This window comes from Quercus suber, unplaced genomic scaffold, assembly GCF_002906115.3.
Source record: "Quercus suber isolate HL8 unplaced genomic scaffold, Cork oak 2.0 scaffold_50, whole genome shotgun sequence".
NCBI lineage: Eukaryota > Viridiplantae > Streptophyta > Magnoliopsida > Fagales > Fagaceae > Quercus > Quercus suber.
In genome coordinates, this window is record NW_027069515.1 from 1631026 (window position 1) to 1654990 (window position 23965).

General features: G+C 33.6%; 1 protein-coding gene and 1 long non-coding RNA gene across 3 annotated transcripts; both read right to left on the reverse strand.

Moving 5' to 3' along the window:
* Positions 1-1271: 1271 nt before the first annotated feature.
* On the reverse strand, positions 1272-10289 carry LOC111997316 (uncharacterized). 2 transcript variants are annotated; one of them, XR_002881348.2, is made up of 4 exons: positions 10088-10288; positions 9087-9153; positions 5150-5782; positions 1272-1741 (listed from the first exon to the last, which is right to left on the reverse strand). It is a non-coding gene; the product is annotated as an uncharacterized LOC111997316 (long non-coding RNA). The 2 variants fall into 2 exon arrangements; XR_002881349.2 differs by lacking the exon at positions 1272-1741 and adding an exon at positions 2245-2659 and having other exon boundaries at positions 10088-10289.
* A 7344-nt stretch (positions 10290-17633) lies between these two features.
* On the reverse strand, positions 17634-19000 carry LOC112005063 (probable carboxylesterase 18). Its single transcript, XM_024037311.2, has one exon. The coding sequence runs from the start codon at positions 18926-18928 to the stop codon at positions 17897-17899; it is 1032 nt and encodes a 343-aa protein (XP_023893079.1). The 5' UTR covers positions 18929-19000; the 3' UTR covers positions 17634-17896.
* Between the last annotated feature and the right edge of the window lie 4965 nt (positions 19001-23965).

The window sequence follows — 23965 nt, forward strand, 5'->3', positions numbered from 1 at the left end:
TAATAGTGAATTTTCGAGAGTGGTGACCTTAAATTCACCCAGTGGGATTTTTCCTCGGTAGTTTTCCCCATTCGTAAACAAATCACCTGTATTAAATTTATTTTCCATTGTATTTAACTTAGTAGGTGATTTGTGTGCTACCACACTTATTGCATGTAATTGAATCTAATTAATTCACTTGGATAATTAATTAATTAATTTACCAAATGGGTCAATACATTCTTAGCCTATCATTAACACTTGGGTCGGTATGAAAAAAATACTAGGTTTTCCCAAAAAAAAAAAAAAAAAAAACCCAAAAAAAATTGGTGGGTTTTCTAAAAGACACCAAACCATATAGTTTTATACTTTTATTATTAGAATTAATATATGCCTGGGTAATGTATAGATTAATCAAGAATCATGTGTAAACTAAATATTTTTTTAATATTAATTTAATTAAAATTAAATAATAAAGGAGATAGTAAAAATAAAGTAATATTTTACTTTAGGTTAGATAATGAATGCATGTTGTGTAAGACTAAGGTATAAAACTATGTAACCTTTTGTTTTAAGAAAATATGTAACTAATATAAAAGGAGATGCCCAAAATTTTTTAAGGGAGTTTACATAATATATTAAGCTTTAAAGCTCAAGTAATCACCATTGCATATTTAAATGAAAAAAATGTTGAATTCAATAATTTAAAAAAAAAATCCTAAAAATTATTTGAAGGCATATTTAAGTGGTAGCCTCAATTCAATAGTTAAGAACAGTTGAAATGACTAAACTTTAAAAAAATGAAAGTAGAGAAACTTACATAAGAATTGAATTTTTGTACTTGAATGTAAGGAAAGAAACACTGAAACTTGGGTGAGTTTCACCCTAAAAAAGAAAAAAGAGGGTACACACACACACAAAAACTTCTAGAATTTTTTTTAGTAAAAAAAATTAAGAGTTAAGACCTTGGCAATAAGTTTGCATTAATAATTGAAGATAAATTCATTAGCATTAATATATGATGAGAATTGAAAAGTAATACCTTTTGGTGGTGAGGTCCTGCAAACAGAAAGTGCATCTCTCCTGGGCTATTTTTGTGAAGAACAATTTGTATTATGAGTAAAAGCAAAAGGATTTAACAATGGGATGAAAACAACATATATGATATACAAAATTGGAACCCACCTCTGTAGTTAACTAAAAATTTTGGTATTAATAAAAATTAGGAAGATCGTGAGAGAAGAATTATAAAAAGATTAAAAAAGAAAAAAGAAAAAAGAGAGAACGGATAATGAAGGAACCAAAACACATAATCAAACATCTTACACACACATACTAAAATTCATAACAATATATAGGCTAAAGAACCCAAAAGATACGAAGAACCTATCTCATTCATATATACTTATTACCTAACTCTTCAAGGAAAACCAAAACCAAAAAAAACTTATATGATATACAAAATAATATAAAATCATGTCTAACTATATTTAATAATGGATTCTTCAACCATAAACCCCCCCCCCCTATTACCAGGGTCTTTTCTACTTCTTTCCCCCCGTTCCTCTGCCTCCAGATAAAATGGGAGAACCTCCAAGGAATACACCCTTAGGAAATCCGGGTAGAGCCGTTTAAGCAAGCGATCATGTGCCTCTTCCAAATGTTCATAGTATGTAATGGTATCATCCAATTGGCAGCAGAGGTCTGCCTGCTCTTCCTTAGATAATAAATGGAGGTTTTCCAATTTCTCTTCGCTTATCTCCTAAGCATATAAATTAGATAAAACTTAAGGAAATTAGGTTAAACAAAAGACAAAAAAAAAAAACAAAAAATCTATTCAATTTGATGAAAAAATTAGAGTAAACAAATACAAACTTGCAAGGTTGTAGGTAGGAGAATGGAAGAATAGAAGAAAAAACCATACAGTAGGTAGTAGAAGGGAAGCATACTCCAAAAAATCACACACACACACACACATATTTATACACTCCACATTGAAGAAGTTGATATGAATAAAAAATCAAACTTCAGTCTAATTTATGGAGGTGTGAAGCCAAAATCTAAATCTAAACAATAGAATTAGAGTTTCACTTAAACTTGTTTGATGCAAGTTCTTGATGATGTATAAAATGCATTGAGCCATGTGAAAGAGGAAATAAGCAGTTATGATAAAAAGACTTCCATTTCAAATTTAAGATAGAATAAAAAAGGATGGAAACAAAATTGATATTGGGTATTAAGTTTTGGGTTTTATCCAACAAAAAAAAAAATGAAGGGAAAAAATAGTTTGATATGACCAAAAAGTCCCACGCACACATGCCATAAGCATGCGTACGCAGATTAAACCTTACATATGTAGGCCTTTTGGCTGTGCACGTAGATACTTGCCCAGAAACACTAATTTAGATTTCTTATGTTGTTTGGTTCGCTTGTTCCATATGTTTTGTCCTTGTTTAAACCCATTTCTTATGTTTAAACATGCCTGAGTCTCTATCTTGTATGCTTGTTATCTTTAATATGTTTAAATTAGGGTTTCATGTTGTTCAGGGGCCTTTTTCGATTCCTTGGCCACTTGTAATCTGTTGGAGGGATGACCTTACTAGGCCCGAGTTCTTTTTGGGGAGTTGCATCCGAAACTCAAAATTGGGCCATGTGGTCCAACGGCTACTGGCGTTTAAGCCTACAAAATCATTAAGGCCAAAATCTAAGAATTACAATAATGGTTAAGTAAATATGTAATATGTGTTTGATATGATAGCTTTGATTAGTAGTTGTAATAGTAGTTGAAATAAAGTAATTTGTATTTAAAGGTAAAGTAAGCATGGAGTCAATGATGTAGATTTAAAGATATGGAAGCAAAGTCACTTGTCTTTGTATGGTTTATAACTCCAGTTGTATAGCATCACTGAATTGATAGGATTCTAGTAGAATGCCAGCAGTAGAGGCTAGTTAAGCTTGCCCTTCTTATCATGCATTTAAATGAGTTTAAACCTTGGTTAATAATTGTAATAGTAGTTGGGATAAAGTAATATGTATTTAAATGTGAAGCAATCATATACTCAATGATGTAAATTTAAAGATAAGGAAGCAAAATCACTTATCTTTATATGGTTTGTAGCCCCAGTTGTATAGCTTCTATGAGCTGATAATATCCCAGCAAAGTGACCCAGCGGTAGAGAGGCAGTTTGCCATGATAACTTCAAGATTAAGGGGAAAAATGGGTGCAACTAGAGGGAGAGAGAGTATGTCCAGCTGTGTGTAGGGGCTAGTTAAGCTTGCCCCTCATATCATGCACTTAAATGAATTTTTCCCTTAACAATGCTTTTTTAGTTTTTGTGAAGTTATGAATAGTGTTGCCTTCCATGAGAAGGGTTTTTGTATAGAGTATATGTGCCTTCTAAGAGAAGGGCTTTATGTAAGAAGTAGTTGTGCCTTCTAAGAGAAGGGCTTTGATATGAAATCTTGGTGCCTTTTAGGAGAAGGGCTTTAGTAATAGAAGTTCATACCTTCCATGAAAAGGGCTTTTAGTATGAGTGTTTAATATCTCTTGAGAAGTATAGAGATAGTAAAAGATATAGATGTTTTGTGGGATGTAGTATATGATATATAGAAGTATGAGAGATATGGAGGTTAAAGATAGTAAAAATGTGAGATTATAACTGCTAGAGAAGTTGTAGAGATTGCTTTCCAAGAGGACAGATTTTGTAAGAGAAGAGCATGGAGATGTGTTTAGGTATTTGGAGATAGGAGCGGTGAGATAGGTGTATTTTCTAAATATGGAGAGTGAGAGAATGAGTATAAGAGGGGTAATAGTGTTGTAGTGTGTTTAGCCAAGCTGCTGGGATTTTTTGCTAGGATTGTATGAAGGCTTATGAAGGACATTTATGAGCTAAGGGCTGAAGAGTTTAGTTTCTAATTTGGAAACTAAAAACTCAAAAATTCAGCACTTCATTAAGAACTTCAGAAGATGATTAAAGGGAGAGAGAAGTTTATGAGAGAGTTCTTCCTCTCCATTGGTGTCCCCTTTTGGGTGTTGATGAAGGGTTCCCTTTAGAGCTGAGTTTAAAGAGGTATTTTAGCAAAGAATATTAGCCAAAATATGTCCCAAATAGCAATGAATCTTCAGAAAATCCATTTTAAGATTTTGCCAAAAATGGTATGTTTAGCTTTAAGGTATTCTTGCTGTTTTGGGTAAGAGTTGCTGGGAAAAGAGTACCAGAAAAGGAAAGTATTTTGGTAAGAGAAAGGTAGTTTCAATAGTTGGTTTTGGTTTTAGACAAAAGTGAAAAAATCAGTAATGCTCAGGCTGCTGGGTTAGTTGTCACTGCTGTTCTGAAAAGGCTGTCCTAACTATCAAGAAAAGTTGTGACAGCTATCATGAAAAAGCTGTCCCAGCTGTTAGGAAAAGCTGTGACAGCTATCATAAAAATGTTGTTTGCTTTGGGCAGAACCAATGAGGTTAGATAAGTCATTTCAGACCATTAGAGAGGTCATTTCAAGGATTTGGCTGAAAAATGGTAAGATTTCTTTGGTGGGTATCTTGCTATTTTGGGTATAACAGCTGGCTACTGGGATTTCAGCATTAAATGACTGATGATATCACTTCCAGCTAGGTGTCAAGTGCTGAATACACTGTTGGGGTTCAGCTGAAAATGCTTCCTTTTTGGGTCTTTGTGTTTTTGGTACAAGGTTCCATTACAACACATTTCTACTAAGTAATAAAATGGTTGGTTGACAATTAATGAAGTTTTAGAGATTTGGCCAAGGCCTCATTGGGTTGTGACATAATCTTGGTGAGCAAGAAAAGTATTTAATGCTTTGCTTTGGCAGCTGGTAGAGAAATATATGATCAGATTGATGTAGACAGCAGTTGGGTATTAGAGATATCATGAATATTTTGTATATAAAAAGAGATAAAGATAGCCAATCAGATTAGGCCACATGTTTGAGTTAGATTTTAGCTGAAAGAAGTAATGAGATTTATGTAGAATGATATAATAAAGTTTCTAAATTTGTATAGCAACAACTAGGGATTGAATGAACAGTTATCTTCCCAGTAGTTAGATGGCTGGGGATATTAAGTATTTGTTATATGATGAATATTAAGCCTTAAGAAAAGAGCAATGAGGAATTTTATCATTTTAAGTGCTACGTGATAAGAGATGCTTACCATATGTTACCTGCTACACACGGACTTGTCAGAGTTCAAGGAGTTGGAGAAGACACACCAAGCAAGATGTCTCTTTTATCAACTTTAAACCGCTGGAGCTTTACTAAACATACTTTTTAGCCTTCCAAACCATGGCTCCCAAAGTTTCCCCAAAGAGACTTATGAGCTTGGATCATAAGCTGAAGGTGAGATGACATACCTCGGGTTTTGTTGTCATTTTGTGTAAATATGGACTCTTGTTAAAGAAGCCGCTTACCATGAGTGTAAGAGAGGTAATATGGGCCATAAGCTTTGATTCATTGCTTAAGCCCAATCCATATGTTGATGTTGATGATATCATGTGTTATGATCCCAATTGATGAAAAGGAAATGTAGACCATGAATCCGCCTCTTGAAGTAAGGATCTCGTGGGCCATGTGAGTCCAATCCACATAGTTGAATGAGATATGAGCTTATTTTGGGCTTTAAATATATTTACCCAAAAAATCAATAATATGTTGATGTGGCACGGGTTGCCAATGAAGTAATGCCACTTGGGCTGAAAAAACGGTCCTCAACACATGTTTATGTCTGGTTTAAACACCATGATCATTCATTCACATGTCCATGCACAATGCCATAGGTGCTGAGATGCTGCAAGGTAAGTAAGATAGGTTATTCATTCACATGTACATGCATGTTGTTTGTTTAATCCTCTCTTGATATGTGTATGAAGTTGATGCCTCATTTTTTATTCATGATATGACTTGCTTTGCTGCCATGTTTGGGTTGTTGCTTTGCATTGAGATGTATGATAAGGTTTCACACGTTAGGGTTTCTCATATGTGTTGGGCTCTTTATTGCTTTATGGATAAATGTGTTTTGGGATGAATGATGTCATGTTATATGTTAGATGCATGCTAGCATGTGTGTGAGTTAGAATACAAGTGTTGAATTTGTTTTTAATAAGGTTAAAACATAAGACACAATGATGGGAGGCCAACCATAGGGTTGGGCGATCTTGGGTGCCTAACATCTTCCCAAGAACATACATAAACTCCAAACCCATACTCTGGTAGTAAGATCAGAGGTCCTTCCTCGAAAGGATGCTATATATATGGTTCTTAGACCATTACAAAAACTAGGTGGCGACTCCCCCCTTGTGTCCACTACATGTACGCATTATTAAATGGGCCTAACCACAAGTGGTTAAACTATAATTAACCATTTGATTATAGACATCAATTTTTTATTTTATATATTCTTATATATATTAAAATTAATTAATTATTAACCTAGTAGCTAGAGCAATAACCTAATTAGGGTTGTTTATGGTGAGGTGCAGTTGGTTTTAGTGGGTGATTTTGCAACACATTGCTCCTTGTAGTTTCTCAACACCCCCCCCCCTCTCCCCCCAACTGAGTTGTACCAAGGAAGGGCCGTCAAATTGCAAGGAGGCAAATGCAACACATTGCTCCTTGTAGTTTCTCAACACCCCCCCCCCTCTCCCCCCAACTGAGTTGTACCAAGGAAGGGCCGTCAAATTGCAAGGAGGCAATTTTACATGCTTGGTCTTATTCGGCTTGGTTGGCACTTGTTGATGATAATGACAATGACAGTTGGCTTGAGGAAAAATTAGTACAGGAGAAGAAATGACTCATAATCAATGGGAATAACCGAAAATTGAAGGGGAAAACAACAAATCAGTGAGGGGAGAGAGAGAGAGAGAGAGAGAGAATAAGTGTATTTGTTTTTAATATACACACACACAAATACATATATGTCAACTAGTTTAGTTATTGGTTGATTTTCAAAACCCACAGCCAATAATCAAACCACTGACATTAATTTTGGCATACAAAAAAAAGCGCCAATGGGCAAGCTGAAACTAGTCGGTTGTGTCCAAAGTTGGTTGACTTAATGTAGTTCTACTTACATCAATTGGCATAGGATCAACACTAAATTTAAAGGTTGAACTTGTTGGAGCATTTTAATATTAAATAATTAAAATAAATAAATGTTACAACATAAATGTAAATATATGAGAATGAATATGAAAGATGAGGAGTTAGTGAAAATGTATAATTCCACATTGAAAAGGAGAGAGACTATTTTATTCTTTTTAATTACGGTGATTAATGGGCTAATATGAATTGTCTCAGATATTAGGTTAGATACGTGCGTAAGGGGGAGGTGAAGGGTGGAAGTATCAAAAATGGAAATTAATCAGCCTCATGGATCTTCCTACTTGACAGGCCATTCAGAGTAATTACCATTGAGCTTATAAATAGACTCATTCAGACCCAATCCAAGTTACTGCAATATACCAAAAAAAAAAAAAAAAAAAAACCAACAACAACAAAAAGAGCAAAGTTTAGCCAACCAAGGACTTAAATCTCCTTAAAGAGAGCAAGTGCCGCGTCTCAGTCCAAATAGTGTTGTGTAATTTTTCTCTTTAAATTAATAACATTTAGAAGTATTATTCAGTTTCTCTTTGTGTTATTTCCATTATCATTGTGTTTGCACCAACAGAACCAATGAACTATCTGTCACGACCCAAACCTGTACTTCAGGATTTAGAGCATGACCGGCATGTTAATATTAAGTTTACCTCAATACTAACACGAACCAACCTGATCTGAAAGTGCTTATCAAGAATTTGTTTCTTGAATTCCTGCTTATTTTCTTACATAAAATCATAATATAAAAAAATGATGAAAACTTGAAATTTCATTTCCTTTGAACTTGGAAAGATTACCACTTGGCTAAAAACGTCAGGTATTCATGTAAGTATTACATAGCTAAACGTTTACCAAACTCTTATTACAAACCTAACCCCAAAGACATACAACCGGAGTTTAAAACAAACTAAGATACCGAATTACATCTATGCTCAAGAATCAAGTACATCTTGATTCTTCCTATACAACAAAAGAGATAACTACTGTACAACAAAAACTAACTATACATTCTAACAAACGAGAAAACACCGAATCCTTGCCACCTCTAATACTCTTGCTACTTCTAGGAAGAACTTGTGCACTAAAATATAAAAGGGTGAGCTGCGAAGCCCAGTAAGGTTTTTAAGCTCCATGGGCCCTTGATAAGAATGCATGTAAATCAAATATTTTATGGATATGCCAGCTTTGATAATATAGCTTCATACTATTCACGTTGTTCTTAAAATAACGTATGAACTTTCAGATAAAATACTTCATTTTCCCTTCATATAATAATAAAAGGGCATAATAAGAAACGTAAACATAATTCCGTTATCTTATTTTTAGAAAGACTATAAAATGTTTCATCATAAACTTCTTTTCATGAGAGCTTTTAACTTCATAATGCATTTAAATAAAATCATTCTCTCATGATTAATCACATAATATAGCTATTAATGACATATTGGTTATTCCATATCTGATAAGTCTGTACAGAGAAGGCCTCATCACATTTGGGTGACCTTGTGTGCATGATATTGTCCTCTTTGAGAGGCCTGATGACACATCTCCTCAAGGTTTTATTCCTCCCCGCCATCCGTACACATTGGGGAGAAGGCCTTGTTCAGATTAGAGTTACGGGCAACCCCATTTCCTCTACTTTAAATGGCCAAATAGATAACATTTTCCATGGAAAGCCAATAATTAACCCCTACTGGCTGAGTTCAGAACATAACAATGGAATAACCCGAACACTATATTTTTCTGATAACTATACTTTTACCTAATTATTTCATAATAGTAGCATATCCACTTCATTCTAAACTATGATATTCATGATATAAGTACTAGCATTAATATGTTAAAATTATCCTGTATATAAGCTTGCACCACTCACGAACATATATTTTACTTAAGTCATGCTTTTATGTAATATCTTTAATTAAAAGGTTTTAATGCATAATCCTTTTTGAAATAATCTTTATACTTATCAAAAGCACATATCTCAAGTCCCTTACCTGAAAGTCGAAGACGCGAGAGATTGTACAAGAGGAGCTCAAGTGTCCGTGTTCTCGTTCTCGTCACCTAAATGAAAAACCAAAACTTATTATTGACAACCTCTTCCTAAGTATTTAAACTTATACCTCAATTATAACCTAACTCTCAAACTTAAGAAAATCTTAATTCCCATCACAATAAGTTCCCCAAAACATATGATACAATCATCAAACACATTATGCATCCAAACCATAGAGAAACCAAGGAATAAAACTTATATATGATCCAAACATACCAAATAATGAGCATATTAAATTATAGCTCAAAACATTCAACCTAGCTTCAAAATTAAATCCACAAAGTCAGAGTTATCCTACCCTGTTTACTGGTCATTACAGCAGCAAAATCCCCATTTGTAAAATACGAATGGGCTGTTAAAACACATCCAAAAGTCATGAAATTTTACATAACTACTCCTCTGTATGTTCAGTATATACCATAAAAATTTCGGAGTCAAAAAATAAACCCATGATTTATTAAAAATCATAAAAAGCAGTATGCTCAAATCTGTCCTGACAGAATTTCTTGCAAATTAAAAATTGTACCATTATTTTTCTACTCATCCAAATACTGTGAGACCACATCCATAACAACCATGTGTGTCTTAGAATTCATAAAAACTACTCCTAGCATCCTAATTCACAGAAAATGATTTAATACAGAATTTTCTTGTTGTAAACATCAAATCTGTCACAGTGACAGCTTCAGCACATGTTCTTTCTAAAATCATCAATAAATAGCTATTGACCTTCATTTCATTTGGGTATTTTTATACCTATACAATACATATTAAAATACCCTAATAAGCATCCAATAGTCCATAAAACCATCACTCTTTCAACGTACAAAAACAGAATCACAAGTTCAGTCTCACAAATCAGAACAGAGGATAAAGAATGAAAATAAACAAATAATTATAGTATCCACATGCCCAAAATCAAATGAAGTTTTGATTACTTACCTACATACTTTGAAGATGAAACCTTAGTGTTTAGGCTCTTAGTTTCTTCTTAGAGAAATTAGAATTTTTGGTGAGAAAGTGAGAGAGAGAGAGGTTTGGCCGTGTAGGAGCAAAAGGAAATGAACAAAAAGAACAAGGAAAGATAAACCTAGAAGCTGTTCTGGAGCAGCAAAAGAAGGATAAGAACATTGACTTTGGGGGTGGACTATGGGTGATGCTAGGAAGAAAAATCAAAGCCCACTTTTTCCAACTTTTGACAATTCTACTTTCCACCCTTTATAAGTTTATATCTTTAAAAAGACCCAAAGAATAATATAACTTTGCGCGCGCACACATATATGTATATATATACTTACCTTTATAAAGTTGTATCCATAACATTGAAAGAGCATATATGTTTTAATAATATCACAAAATCAAAACTTCATGCACTTAAACGTAATTAAGATAATAACATGCATATAACCCATAAAATTAATTATGTACTTAGGTTGGGGTGTTACACTATCATACCATTCTTTTTTTGGATTTAACCTCATTTAAAATTAACATGTGAAATGCATAGTAAATAGGTGCTATTCCAATATATAAAGTGTTGATCATGTCAACATTACATAAAGCTCGTAATACATGTAGTATTGTCAAAAAATTTATAACACCATGCGGCTTGACCAATTAAAGGTTCACTTTTTGCTATGAAGTTTTTCCATTCATCTTAATCTCTCATTTACGGGGAAAAAAAGGGTACTAAAGAGTAAAGATGCACTTTAAAATCTATGGAGCAATTATAAATTGTTGTAGAGTTCAACACTTCGGCAATTTTTTTGGGGGGGGGGGGGTGTTTGATCCCTTTTCTACAAATTAATAACTACATATATAACTATATATATATATAGATGGGTTCAAGTTACACCTGGTGTAACTCTAAAGAGTTACACCTTTTTTAAGCCACTAGATTTAAGTAGATCCAGCGGTCAAAAAATTTTTCTCATTAATGCTAATATTCTTACAAGTATCTCATTAATTGTCGCTTATTTATTACATTTAATACATATCTCTAAACCCAACCAAAGAAAACGTCTAACTCTCCCTCTCTCTCTACGTTTGGTGTTCAATCCTCTCTTTCTCTGTTTGTCTCTCTCTCTCTCTCCGTTTGTCTCTGTCTGAGTCTCTACATTGCTCCTCCACCATTGTTCCAGGTTGCCGCCAAAAAAAAAAAATGGCATTAACGTGTTGTGAGTGCTCTGTTTCAATTGTGAGTACAAATCGCTCCTCCACCATTGTTCCCAAAAAAAAAAAAAAAAAAAAAAAAAACATTGTAGGTGTTCTTGATCTGGGTTGACTCTCTACATTGCTCCTCCACCATTGTTCCAGGTTGCCGCCAAAAACATTGTGGGTGTTCTTGGTTTTTTAATTATTTGTTTTTCTTTGATTCCCTTTGATAATCATGTTGATCTATTTGACAATTATAGTTAAGTCCTTGATAAAATGGTGTATGTTGAGTGATTTTTGTACTAGGTAATTAGGAATTCATGGCCAATTGATTACGCAACTTCGGCTCATTCCTTTTGTGCTCCAACTGTTTGATAAAATGCCCCAATGAATTTTTTTTTTTTTTCCATTTTAAAAAATTTGAGTATGGTCTTTTCATGAATCTTGCCTATTTCTAGATCATGCTAGAAGTTATATTTTTTGCTTAGATATGATCAAGATTAGTGGTATGATCATTTTGGCACCTGCGTGTACATGCACTATAATGTGCAAAGTGAATCTGAGATATATGTGGTGAGGACAACATTTGGTTAGATGATTTTGTGTTTGTTGTTTAGGCTTATTTTGATGTTAAAAAGGTGGTAAATGTGTAATTGGTGGCTGTTTATTATTGTATTTCGAAGTGTTCTTTATATTTATGGATGTAGTATTTTTGCCCATCCACAATTATTGCCATTTGGACGTGAGGGCCACTTAGTTAGCATCTCTTATGTTGCTTGGAATTTGATTTTGCAACAGTTAACCACTCTTTAAAATTATCAACCTATATAATTCTCTTTGTTTGGCTACGGTTGGTGACTTTGGGGTAACAACCATATGGTTTAATTATATACCATTTTGTTCTACCAAAAAAAGAATTTATTTAAGTTGCCTTTCTTTGTCACAGGGATTATACAAAGCTATTGATTGACTCTCATTGCTAGGCTACAAAATTTAAACTGAGGGTGATATAAAGGAAATTCTCAAATCCTTATGGGACTGTAGTGATGTCCAACCTATGTGGAATAAACTGTTCAGCTGGGTTAGATGTGATTTCCCAGCCTTAAATTCCTTTTCAGACTTGGTTGAGCTAGTTGGGCAACGAAAGCAGAAATTGGACTTGTTTGCAAGTAGCCTGTTATGTTTGGCAGCGAAGAAATAAATTGAGAGCAAATGAATCAATTATCCCTCTTTAAGACACTTTGATCTCGGCAACTCAACTCTTGACAGATTTCCAAAAGAGAAGACTAGTCATTCCATCTTGAAGCCTGATGTTCGATTCTGCTCCTGGTATTGGAGTGTATCAAGACAAAGACTTGGGCAGAGAGGCAGAATGCCATAACAGTGCATTGGAAGAGTTCAAGCCAAGACTAGTTTTCTGTAGTTTTTAATTGTTAGCTATGATTTATATAAATGTGTAATGATCTGATTTTTTGTAAAGACTAGTTCCATATTAATTCACTTTTGAACTAGTCTACAGTCGTTCAAACGTGGGGTTACAGCACTTCTTGATTTGATGCTTGAAATTTGGCATTTTATTCATCCAAACTTTTAAAATGCTTAGGTGAAAACTTGAAAAGTGGCTGATGTGTATTTTTGTTAGAAACAATTGTTTGGAGTCTTTGGACAGCACAAAGTAGTTGTACTAGAGAAATCATTGGAATATTAGGAATAAGGGCTTTCTATGATTTCTATAAGATTGGTCCACTGGATTCAAGAGAGTTTTTATTCTTCTTGTATGGACTTCATTGACTGCCTTTGATTGTATTTGGAAATTCTTTTGTATACATCATGGATGCTTATGCCTCTACTTTTATCAATAAAAGTTGCCTATTACTTTTAAAAAATAACTTGACATAGATTCTTGGAATTTACACATTATTGTACTGATAAAATTGCTGAATTAGCAATTGTAACTTCAATAACAAGCATATATTAAATTAGCATATATTAAATTGTAACTTCAAGTAGCATTACCTAACATAAGAGGATTCAGAGGCAGTAAAGTGTAGTGCAGTGCAGCTATACTAATGCAGTGCAAAAATAGAATAGTGCAATAAAGTGTAGTAAAGTGCAATGCAATGTAGCTATACTAATGAAGTGCAGAAATAGAACAGTGCAGTAAAGTGCAGTGTAGTGCAGCTATACTAATGCAGTGCAGAAATAGAACAGTGCAGTAAAGTGCAGTGTAGTGCAGCTATACTAATGCAGTGCAGAAATAGAACAGTGCAGTAAAGTGCTGTAAACAGTGTAGAACTACTAATGCAGTGCAGTAAACAGAACAGTGCAGTAAATAGTGTAGAACCACTAATGTAGGAACATAAAGCAGCTATACTACCTGTTATTTAGAACCACAAACAAAGATAGATCATCCTTAAGAAATTGTTATTAAAAAAGCAAATACAAAGCTGCAGGTATCCCCTCAAAACAAGAGGTGAACAGTAAAAAATCTGAAAAAAGAAGAAGAAGAAGAAAGTCATATGTCCTTAAATAATAGAATTCCAACACAGGTCCTTACCAACACACTGTTAATGACATTAAATTGAATAAAAAACAGTATTCCAACATAGGTCCTTAAAAAAACAAAACAAAAAACCAAATAAAACTATTTTATCATGATTAACAACATAGGTCCTTAAACATAGTTCCTTCAGCTACTTAGACTCAACATATATATATATATATATATAAATTCCACCAAGGAATGATAATTTTGTGATTCTCTTCAGCCACATGTACCTACAGTAGAACAAAAAAAGGTATAAGTAAATTTGAAACATGAGATATATATTATTACAATAAAAAATTCTTTAAAAAAAAAAGACTCGAAAAATGTAATGAAAGAACTCACTTTATGCTAAATCATCAATATCATTGTCATCAATCTCTGTAATGTTTTCTTCATCTTGGTAATCACTTCCTTCACCATTATATTGTTTACAAGTACGAAGATTATGACCATAACCTCCACAAAGTTGACAAGATCGTCTTTTTGTCATTGCACGAGCTAAGGATATTTCAAGCCCACCTTTAATTCTCCCACCAGGACCCTGTTTCTCGGTACTTTTCTTTTGACCTTTGGATTGTGATACATGTGGATCTTTTATATTCAAAGGAACAATGACAGAGTAGTCTTCTACTTCAACAATGTTAGCTGATTCACCTCTCTTATGATGCATATCCATTTCATCATCTTCCTTATCTTCAAGTAGTTCATTTTCCATTCCAAAAGCTTTCTTAAGAGTGTGGTCTAAGTCTGAGATTATCATTTTATATATATCTTCAGATTTTTCAGCAAGGTTAGACAATTGACTTACACGTTGACAAACATGGATGCTTCGTAAGGCTCTTGACATATGATGCTCATCCTCAAAGCTTGATCTATATTCTACACTTTTGAGTTCTTTATTTGCTTCTTTTGTCCAACGTTGTAGGATGTAGTGGCTAGGAATTTGAAAAATATTTTTAACCTGGAAGATTAATAACATGTGCCTACAAACAATTCCCATAAACTCAAAAAGTTGGCAGTCACATTCACAAACTTTTGATTCCAAATTCAGCTTCACAATAAATGCATCATCTGGATCAAAGGAACTTGTTACTTTGTACCTATAACAAGTTCCATTTTTCTCAACCTTTTCCTTTGTAAAGTGATTACTACTCACCAATTCTTTTTGGAACTTGCTAAATATGGTTCTCATGTATATAGATGCAGCTTGATGCTCTATTTTTGAGCCAATTACCAAAGAAGGTGTTTTATGTCTTGAATCAAAGTCTTCCTTCCTTTCTTTCTTATAAGGACTGTCCACCACCATTGCAAATTTGACCACAAAATCCTTTAATGTAGTTCTTGAGTTAACAAAGGAGTCAAAGAACGCATTGATGCTTTCACTTCTCTGGGTAGTGTTCATTCCTGCAAAAAAAGTATTTCTATTGTAAACCGGTACCCATGACTCTCGAATATTATATAATCCTTCAAGCCATTCATTTCTCTCCAAGCCATATGACCAACATCATCACACTGAATTGCATAAAAGAAATTGGAGGTTTGAGCTTGTTGTTTTTGGCAATAATTAAGGACAGCTGAGGCATCTCCAGCATCTAGATTTTTTCCCTAACATCTCTCAAGTGATTCCAACAATCTCTACTCGTAAATGTCTGGTCACCGACATTGAACATCATGGCAACTTTTCCTGTTGGAAGACCTTCTTCACCAAAATTTTCAACTAGACTCTTAGCAGCAGTAGACATTTTTTTGTGGCATCGGAGGTATGACACTTTTTGGACTAATAATACCATGATTGTGGTTGTTGTCAAATCCCTTCACAACCCATTTCTGCAACTTCTTATTCTTCATGACCCTAAGCATTGCTTCACATCCAGTTCTAAGACTTGAGCAACTTCTACGGGCCTTGTTTTCATCATCTCTGCTCAAACCACCGTCTAAATGCATTTTTTGTTTTGTGCTGCCCTTCACTACGACATACATAAATACGACTTGTTATATTATCTCTTCTGGGTGCTTTTTTACTTGTACGGATACGGATTCCAAAACATTCCTTTTTGGCAAATTCTTTGTAAAAGGTTTCAACATCATCAAGGGAGTCAAATTGCATTCCGACATATGGCTTGGATTTCAACTCACAATCACCAAAATCTTCAAGCGGTAACTCTTGCTCTGATGGTCTCGAATTGTTTGGGACATCATATAACTCTTCACATTCCATTTGCGATTTAGTAACTATAAGAACCAATACAAACAATGAACACAAATAAAAAACATGCGAACATTTTAAATAAAAATGTTTAAAATGACAAAGATATAAAAATGTACATAATTATAATCAAACACTCAAATTGACTGGAAGTTGTAAATAATGACAAAGATATAAAAATGTACATAATCATAACCAAACACTCAAATTGACACTCAAATTCAATTTCAACTTTGAAAACATGAGATTATATATATATATATATATATTCCATCATTCTAATTACAGATTCGGAACATGAAAACGAGATATTTCTACCAGATAGTGTTTTTTAGTTATTTTTTTTATTAAATTGCTCCAGAGTAGTTGCATCATCAAAATCATTAATTGGTTGGCAAATTGCTATTTGTCCATTATTATATCATTATCGACCACCTATATAAGTTCATGTCTTTCTCGCAAAAGACAAAAGAATTAATATGTTCATGTCTAGCTTCGATGATGTCTTTTGTTTATCAATTTCTTCAACTATTCAACACTGTAAATCATAGTGTAAGTTTTTTTTAAGAGCACTCATAGCCTGGGGATGTAACTAGGGAACTACCAACGATGTAAGTCACAGTGTAAGTTTCTCTAAATTTACTACACATACAATGGTTTTATATTGAATATGTATTTTGAGTTCTAACAAATCTGTATTGCCACATGATTCTTTGTGAACCATTTACTGTCTTCCAAAAAGATAAAAGAAAAAACAGAGCACTCACAACAGAAAAGAAAGGAAAAATAGAAACAAAGTACTCACAATGGTGGAGCTTTAATGCGATTTGTACTCATAATAGAAACAAAGCACTCACAACACGTTAATGTGATTGGTTTTTTTTTTTTTTTTTGGGGCAACTTGGAACAATGGTGAGGAGCATGTAGAGAGTCAGACGAAGACAAACGGAAGAAAGACAAAGAGGCTTGAACAACAAACGTAGAGAGAAAAGAGAGTAGACGTTTACTTTTGTTGGGTTTAGAGAGTATGAATGCAATAAATAAGCGGAATTAATGAGATACTTGTAAGAATTTAGCATTAATGAGGAATTTTTTTACGTTGGATCTACTTAAATTCATAGCTTAAAAAATGTGTAACTTTGAACCTATCTCTCATATATATATATATATATATATGCTTGCTTCTAGAACCTATCTCTCTCATATATATATATATATATATGCGTCCTTCGTCTAAAGAAAAAAAAAATTGGAAAATTAAAAATAAAAAGAAGATAGTGCAGAGTCCCTAGTTTTCATTGCATATAATGTGTTATGAAAAACTACCAACCATATTAAATAAACAGGTCGCGTCTCTTGCTTCACTTTTGTTTGTTTTTTTCGAAGGGTCAAGAAAGTACTAGTGTTCATTGGATAAAATAAATGGATGCAATCTAATGTACAGCCAAAAAGAAAAAAAATATACTGTAATAAAAAAAAATTGTATGATTATGATTATGACTGTATCAAGATTACTATTTAATTGTACTTCTGGTTCTGGAAAGGCAATACATACAAATATATATATATATTTTAATGAATAGAAGATAGAAATATTTTTTTATTGATGATAAAAGTGTAATACATCGTGTGTCTAGTATTTGGGTTTTTCCTAACCACCGATTGATGCATCAGGACACAATAGGCAAATTCAACTAGCTGCATGGCACACTTTTTACCCATCAATTAAATAGGGTTAAAAAAAAAACTAATACACACCTTATTATACACTACACACTGACACTAGAGCGTGAGAGAAAGTGAGAGTGTATACGGTTCATATTACTCTCTTAGAATAATATTATTATTGGGAATTGGAAGTTTTACATTTATAGGAAACGAAATCCTTGACCTGTGCAATCAACTGAGACGACTCAGGCAATTCTGGAAACACATAAAACGCATGCATCATGTTTGGATACTCGATTAAGCGAGCCTGTTTCCCAGATTTCTTCAACCACTCATAGTAACTCCTCTGCCGATCCTGTAACGGGTCGAATCCCCCAACAAACACCACCGTTTCCGGATACTCCAAACCCGATATATCAACCGCTTTGGGCCCACTCACATTAACTGCCTCATGATCCTTATCCGACCCTTGTGGCAAAAACACCTTCCAAAGCCAATCAGTTCGTTCCAACGAAACGATTGGACTTTTCCGCAACCGAATCTCAGAATCTGTTCTCTCCTCTCCTCCGAAAAACGGTTGGATCGAAATCAACCCGATTATTTTAACGACCCGGAACTGGAACCCTTCCCGACTTGCCCGGACTGCCACGTTGTGTGCCAGGTTGGCACCTGCACTGTCGCCAGCTAAGAAACATTTCGACAAGTCCGCAAAATCTGGGAGTTGTTTAAGTTTGCTGCGATCAAGGTATTGAATGACGTCGAATCCGTCGTCGTATTGAGATGGGTAGCGGTGTTCCGGGGAGAGGCGGTAGTTGACGGAGATAACAACGGCGGGGAGTTTACGAGCGAAGCGGCGACATACGGCGTCGTATGCGAAGGAGGAAGGGGAGAGGAAAGTGAAGCCGCCGCCGTGGAAGAAGATGACGACGGGGAGGGAAGTGGTGGTGGTGTCCGTGTCCGTGGGAACGAAGAGGCGGAACCAGAGGTTGCGAGAAGGGTCGACCATGATGTCTGAAGATTTGACGCCTTTCACGGGGTTGGGATTAGGGCTTGCTTTGACGTCGAGGAGAGAGAGGATATGGCGGTTGACGGTGCCGTCAGATCTGCGAAAAAAGTCGGTGACAGCGGAGAGAGCGGAGACGGAGATCCGGGTCTTCCATGGGAGGACCAAGGAATGAGAATCTGATGGTTTATTATTAGCACTCATTTTGAGTTGCAGAAGAAAAACGTATGGTTTGTTTTGGTGTGGGTGCCAGTGCTACAAAATTGAACAGAGGATGGACTTTTATGGGACGGAAGGTAGGTAGGTAGTTGTGGAAGTATCTGAGTCTGACCAATAGAGTCGTTGTTAGCGGGGAGGGTTGGGTTGGGCCACTTACCAAATATATAGGTGCCACTAGGCCATTAATTCTACATAATTCTAGTGTGCAAAATGCATCCAACCCATTTATTTTTGCTGTTAGATCAATGAGTGGCTTGATAAGCTTGTGAAAACTTTAAAAAGAAAAAGGCAAAAAAAAAAAAAAAAAAGCTATCAAAATATAGTCAATTTACTGATTTACCAATTTATTATTACTAATTAGATTTTTTTGATTAAATTCAATTTAGCTCCCATATTTATACTCCTATCATCATATTAGTAAAGTTTTTAATTATGTTCTAGTAAAAGATCTAATTTATTTATAAAAATAAATATTTTGGTACCAGTTTAGTACATTTCTTGAGAAGGAATGATAATTCCCTTCATTTTACCTTGAATAATGCTACAACTATAAATTATTTTACAATATTTTTTCAAACTGTTGATGTGACTAACTTTTTATTGGTTTTTATTTAAATCTACCATTAAGATCACTTTTTCATTTACCAATAACCACTCGTTACTTCAGCTGTTTGTAAAAATTTGTTGTAAAAAAGTTTGTATCTCTAGCATTACTCTTTTACCTTTTATCTTATTAAAATAAAAAAAAATTGCATTTATGTAAATGTATTAATTAAATAAGGAAAAAGTTAACATATAATCTAACGGCATTGGTTGAAGAACTATTTTTAAAAATTTTTTACGAAAAAGAAAAAAAAGTAACTAACTTTTTTGACAATATTATTATTATTATTATTATTATTTCATGAAAGTGGTATAAATTTTTCTAAAATGGTTCATTAAAAAATGTTTTAAGGGCACTCGTTAATAGAACCTAGGAAATAAATGCATTGATTTTTATGTATGGAAATTCTACTCCTTAGGAGAAATTATTATTTACACCAAGAGGACTGTTGATATAGTCCTTCTTGACCAATGAGATGATGTCATCTATGCAAATGTACGTGTGGACTTCCTAATCAGTACAAGGAATAAAAAATAAAAATTACCAAATGATGTCACATTTGCATAAATAACAGCATTTTATTGGTTGGGAGGTCAGGAAGGATCACATTAGCAATCCTCCCAGTGACCTAATAATTTCTCCTCCTTTAGCCTTACACCTCATCAAAATCAAACATTTGCATCAATGCCAATGTAGTAATTAGTTGTCATCTATTAATGGAGTAAATGCATTTTCATTTATGAGAATTTTCTTTATTTATTTTTTCATCTCATGAAAATCAAAATTTTGTATTTATGTCAATATATTACTCCATCTGTCCCAAATTATTTGGCCTCTATTCCATTCTATCCATTTTGGGATGTCATAAAATGAAGGCCTCTTAGAAAAATCAACAAATAAATTTCCTAATATACCCATTATTTTATTTAAAAATTCAAGGCGGAAAGCACCTTTTAGTCTCTACATTTTTAGGCGATTCCCATTTTAGTCCCTATATTTTATTTTTACTGCTTTTAGTCCCTATTCTGAAAAATGCTTCCCGTTTTGGTCCCTGCCGTTACTCATTTAACAGAATTATCCTACATGGCAAACGGTCCAACATAAATGTTGACATGTTCATTAAAATAATATTAAAAAAATTATTTACATTTTTAAAAATGCCACATTAGCAATTTAATTTTTAAAAAAAGCCACATCAAATAAAAATAATATAAAAATTTATAACCTAATTATTTTAAAAAAAAAAAAAAAGAAAAGAAAGAAAGTAGTTAAATTAATTTTTTTTCTTTTTTTTTTTTTTGGAAGAACATGAAGAACTCAAAACTATGTGTTCTTCATTTTCTTTGTGTTCTTCCCCAAAAGATTGACTCATATTCTTAGCAAATTAATCCTTATTTTCTTTCCTTTTCTTTGTCTTCCTTTACTTTTTTTTTCATTTTTTTCATGTATTTTCTTGGCATCCAAACCCAAAAAAATTTCACACACTAAAAAGAAAACCTTCAAACCAGTTCCCCTCCTTTCTAAATCTCAAACCTTCCTCTCTCTTCCAAAACTCTCACAACTATTTCAACCTCCATGGCCAGCCTCCTCTACTCATCGCTAGTACCGCCACCACCACAACCAGCGGTGGTTCTCTTCTTTTCTATCTCTGAAACAACCTACTCTCTCTCTCTCTCTCTCTCTCTCTCTCTCTCTCTCACGATTCGCTCAAACTCAGACCCAAATGGCTCAAACTCTCTCTAACTTATAGATCGTTGTCTCTCTATCCCAGATCAGTAAGTCTCTCTCTTTCATCTCTCTATCTCTCAGCTCAGTTGATGTGTGACACAATTTACTATTTAATTATTGTAATTTATTATTTTTGGTATTTTTATGTAAAAAAAGTTATTTTAGGTTTAGGTGATTTATTTCCCTATTTTTAGGTGCATTTAATGCTTTTTAGGTTAAATTTGATTCCTGATATGGTTAGGTATCAATTAGGAGTTATTTTAGAATATATTTTCTTGTCTATCAAGTTTTATGGAGCCCTTCAATAGGCCCCTAAGTTTGTAAACGTTTTTCAGAGAGATTATTGAATAAAAATCAGAAAAGGTGAGGCTTTGCTCTTCTTTTGGTTCTTCAAGAACTGTGAACTTATCAGGAATTCTTCCTTGTGGCGTTCAAACTTTATACCTTTGGTTCGTGATTCAATTATAATCATTGGGTCAAGGTGTTATACTTATACCTTTGGTTCGCATTTCGATTATAAACGTTGGGTCAAGGTTCTATCAAAAATCTGAATTTTAGCTTTCTTGGGCAAGTATTCCAATATTTTTGTTGGGTCTCAAAGCATGTCGATTGAGGTTCGCATCATCAGTGGTGTAGATCGTGGTGGAGATGTGTATTACAATGGTGGGTTTGGGGGTAGTGAGTTTTGTTGATCTGGGTTTGTGGTTTATGTTGAATTTTGGGTTTGTGGGTTTGTGGTGTATGTTGTATTCTGATGTTGATTTTTGGGTTTGTGGATAAGGATGATGATTGCATGGATCGGGTTGAGTTGGAAGTGAAAACCCAGTTCTCTCTCTCTAAACCCATGGACGAAAACCCAAACTTTCTCTCTCTAAATTGATGGGCGAAACCAGTGGTGGCTTTCTCTCAAAACCCTAGGCTAACTAAATGGCGGCTTCAGATCTAGGGTTAAAGGTGTGTGGGTTGTCGAATTTAAGGTTGTGTGATTGTTTGTGGTTTGGTTGTGCATGGAGGCCGAAAATCTGGGTTTGAGTTTTGTGTTTTTAGTGTTTGGTTTCAAAGCATAAGAAAATCTTGTTGAATGTTTGTGTTTTGTAAATTTTTATGGGCATGTCTTTTTATTTTGTAAATTTGAGTGATTTTATGGGTTTGGTTGCTAAGAAAATGCAAGAAAAGAAATGTAAATTTTTAATTTTTAATTTTTTGGGCAAGCTTAGTTGGGAAGAAAATGAAGAACACATAATTCTGAGTTCTTCATGTTCTTCCAAAAAAAGAAAAAAAATTAATTTAACTAATTTCTTTTCTTTTTTAAAAAATAATTACGTTAGAAATTTTTATATATTTTTACCTAACATGGCTTTTTTTATAAAAAAAAAAATTAAATTGCTGATGTGGCATTTTTAAAAATGTAAATAATTTTTTTAATATTATTTTAATGAACACATCAGCATTTATTGTTGGACCGTTTGCCACGTAGGATAATTTTGTTAAATGAGTAATGGCAGGGACCAAAACGGGAAGCGTTTTCAGAATAGGGACTAAAAGTGATAAAAATAAAATATATGGACTAAAATGGGAATCGCCTGAAAATGTAGAGACTAAAAGGTGCTTTTCGCCAAAATTCAATACCCCTCATTTACTAAAATTTAAATTAAAGAGGGTAGTTTTGGAAACTTGTACCTTTTTATTTAAAAGGTAATACATTAAATGATATTCTCTTAAAAAATTGGATTTTCTAAACATAATAAACAAAATGGGATGAAGAGAGTAATTAATTGCGGCATATTAATGGAGCAAAATGTAATGATTTTCATGTAGGAGAATTCTCTTCATTTAGAGCCTTCCACCTTATCAAAATGAAAATTTTGCATTTTTGTCAATGTATTAATGAGTAATGCTGCGGCCACAACATTTAACAAATCCTATGTGGTAAGTTGTTATTGACTGTTATTAATGAGCAAAAAAGTACTTTTAGTGGTGGGCTTATATTATAAACTGTTTCAACTTGTCATCTAAGATTTTTGGTGAAATTATTGTGTACGTAACATTTCCCTTAATTAATTGTGATGTATTAATGGAGTAATGCATTGATTTTCATGTGTTAATTATCTATAGAAGGGGTAAAACAAGTTTATATTGTTATTTTTACATAAAAATTATATAAGAATATTTATTATAAAAAAAAATTGGAATATGGCATTTGTTTTGGAAACATTTGAAACAAAAATAACAAAAGTTAAAAGCCAATGTAATTTCACATTAAATGGAATCTTTTGCCGTATGTCACTTGTATGCATGTCGCATAGAGGGCGCCACCATAGTTTGACCATGCTCAAATACTTTCTACCTAAATACAATTTGCCGAGAAAAACACATTAAAATGAGGAAAAAAAATGCATATAACTTTCTCATTGAATTAACCCAACAATAACATGAAAAACATGGACTTAACAACAATAATTCCCTAAATGTTTAATTAGTATTTTTGAACTATTGGTGAATGGATATTTTGACACTATTGCAATATAATTTTATGTTTTGAGGTGTTGCTTCAACTTTAGCTATGGTAGGAGTACATATGGTACCAAAGGCATTGTGCATGCAGAAATATTGCCAAAATTTTTCACAAAATGTCTCTTGTTTTTGCTCATTACTTTGTACAACATCCACACTAGTATTGAGCCATGCCG

Excerpts from the sequence above, each read along its gene's own strand:
- LOC112005063 (XM_024037311.2), bottom strand. The coding sequence starts at position 18,928 with ATGAGTGCTAATAATAAACCATCAGATTCTCATTCCTTGGTCCTCCCA.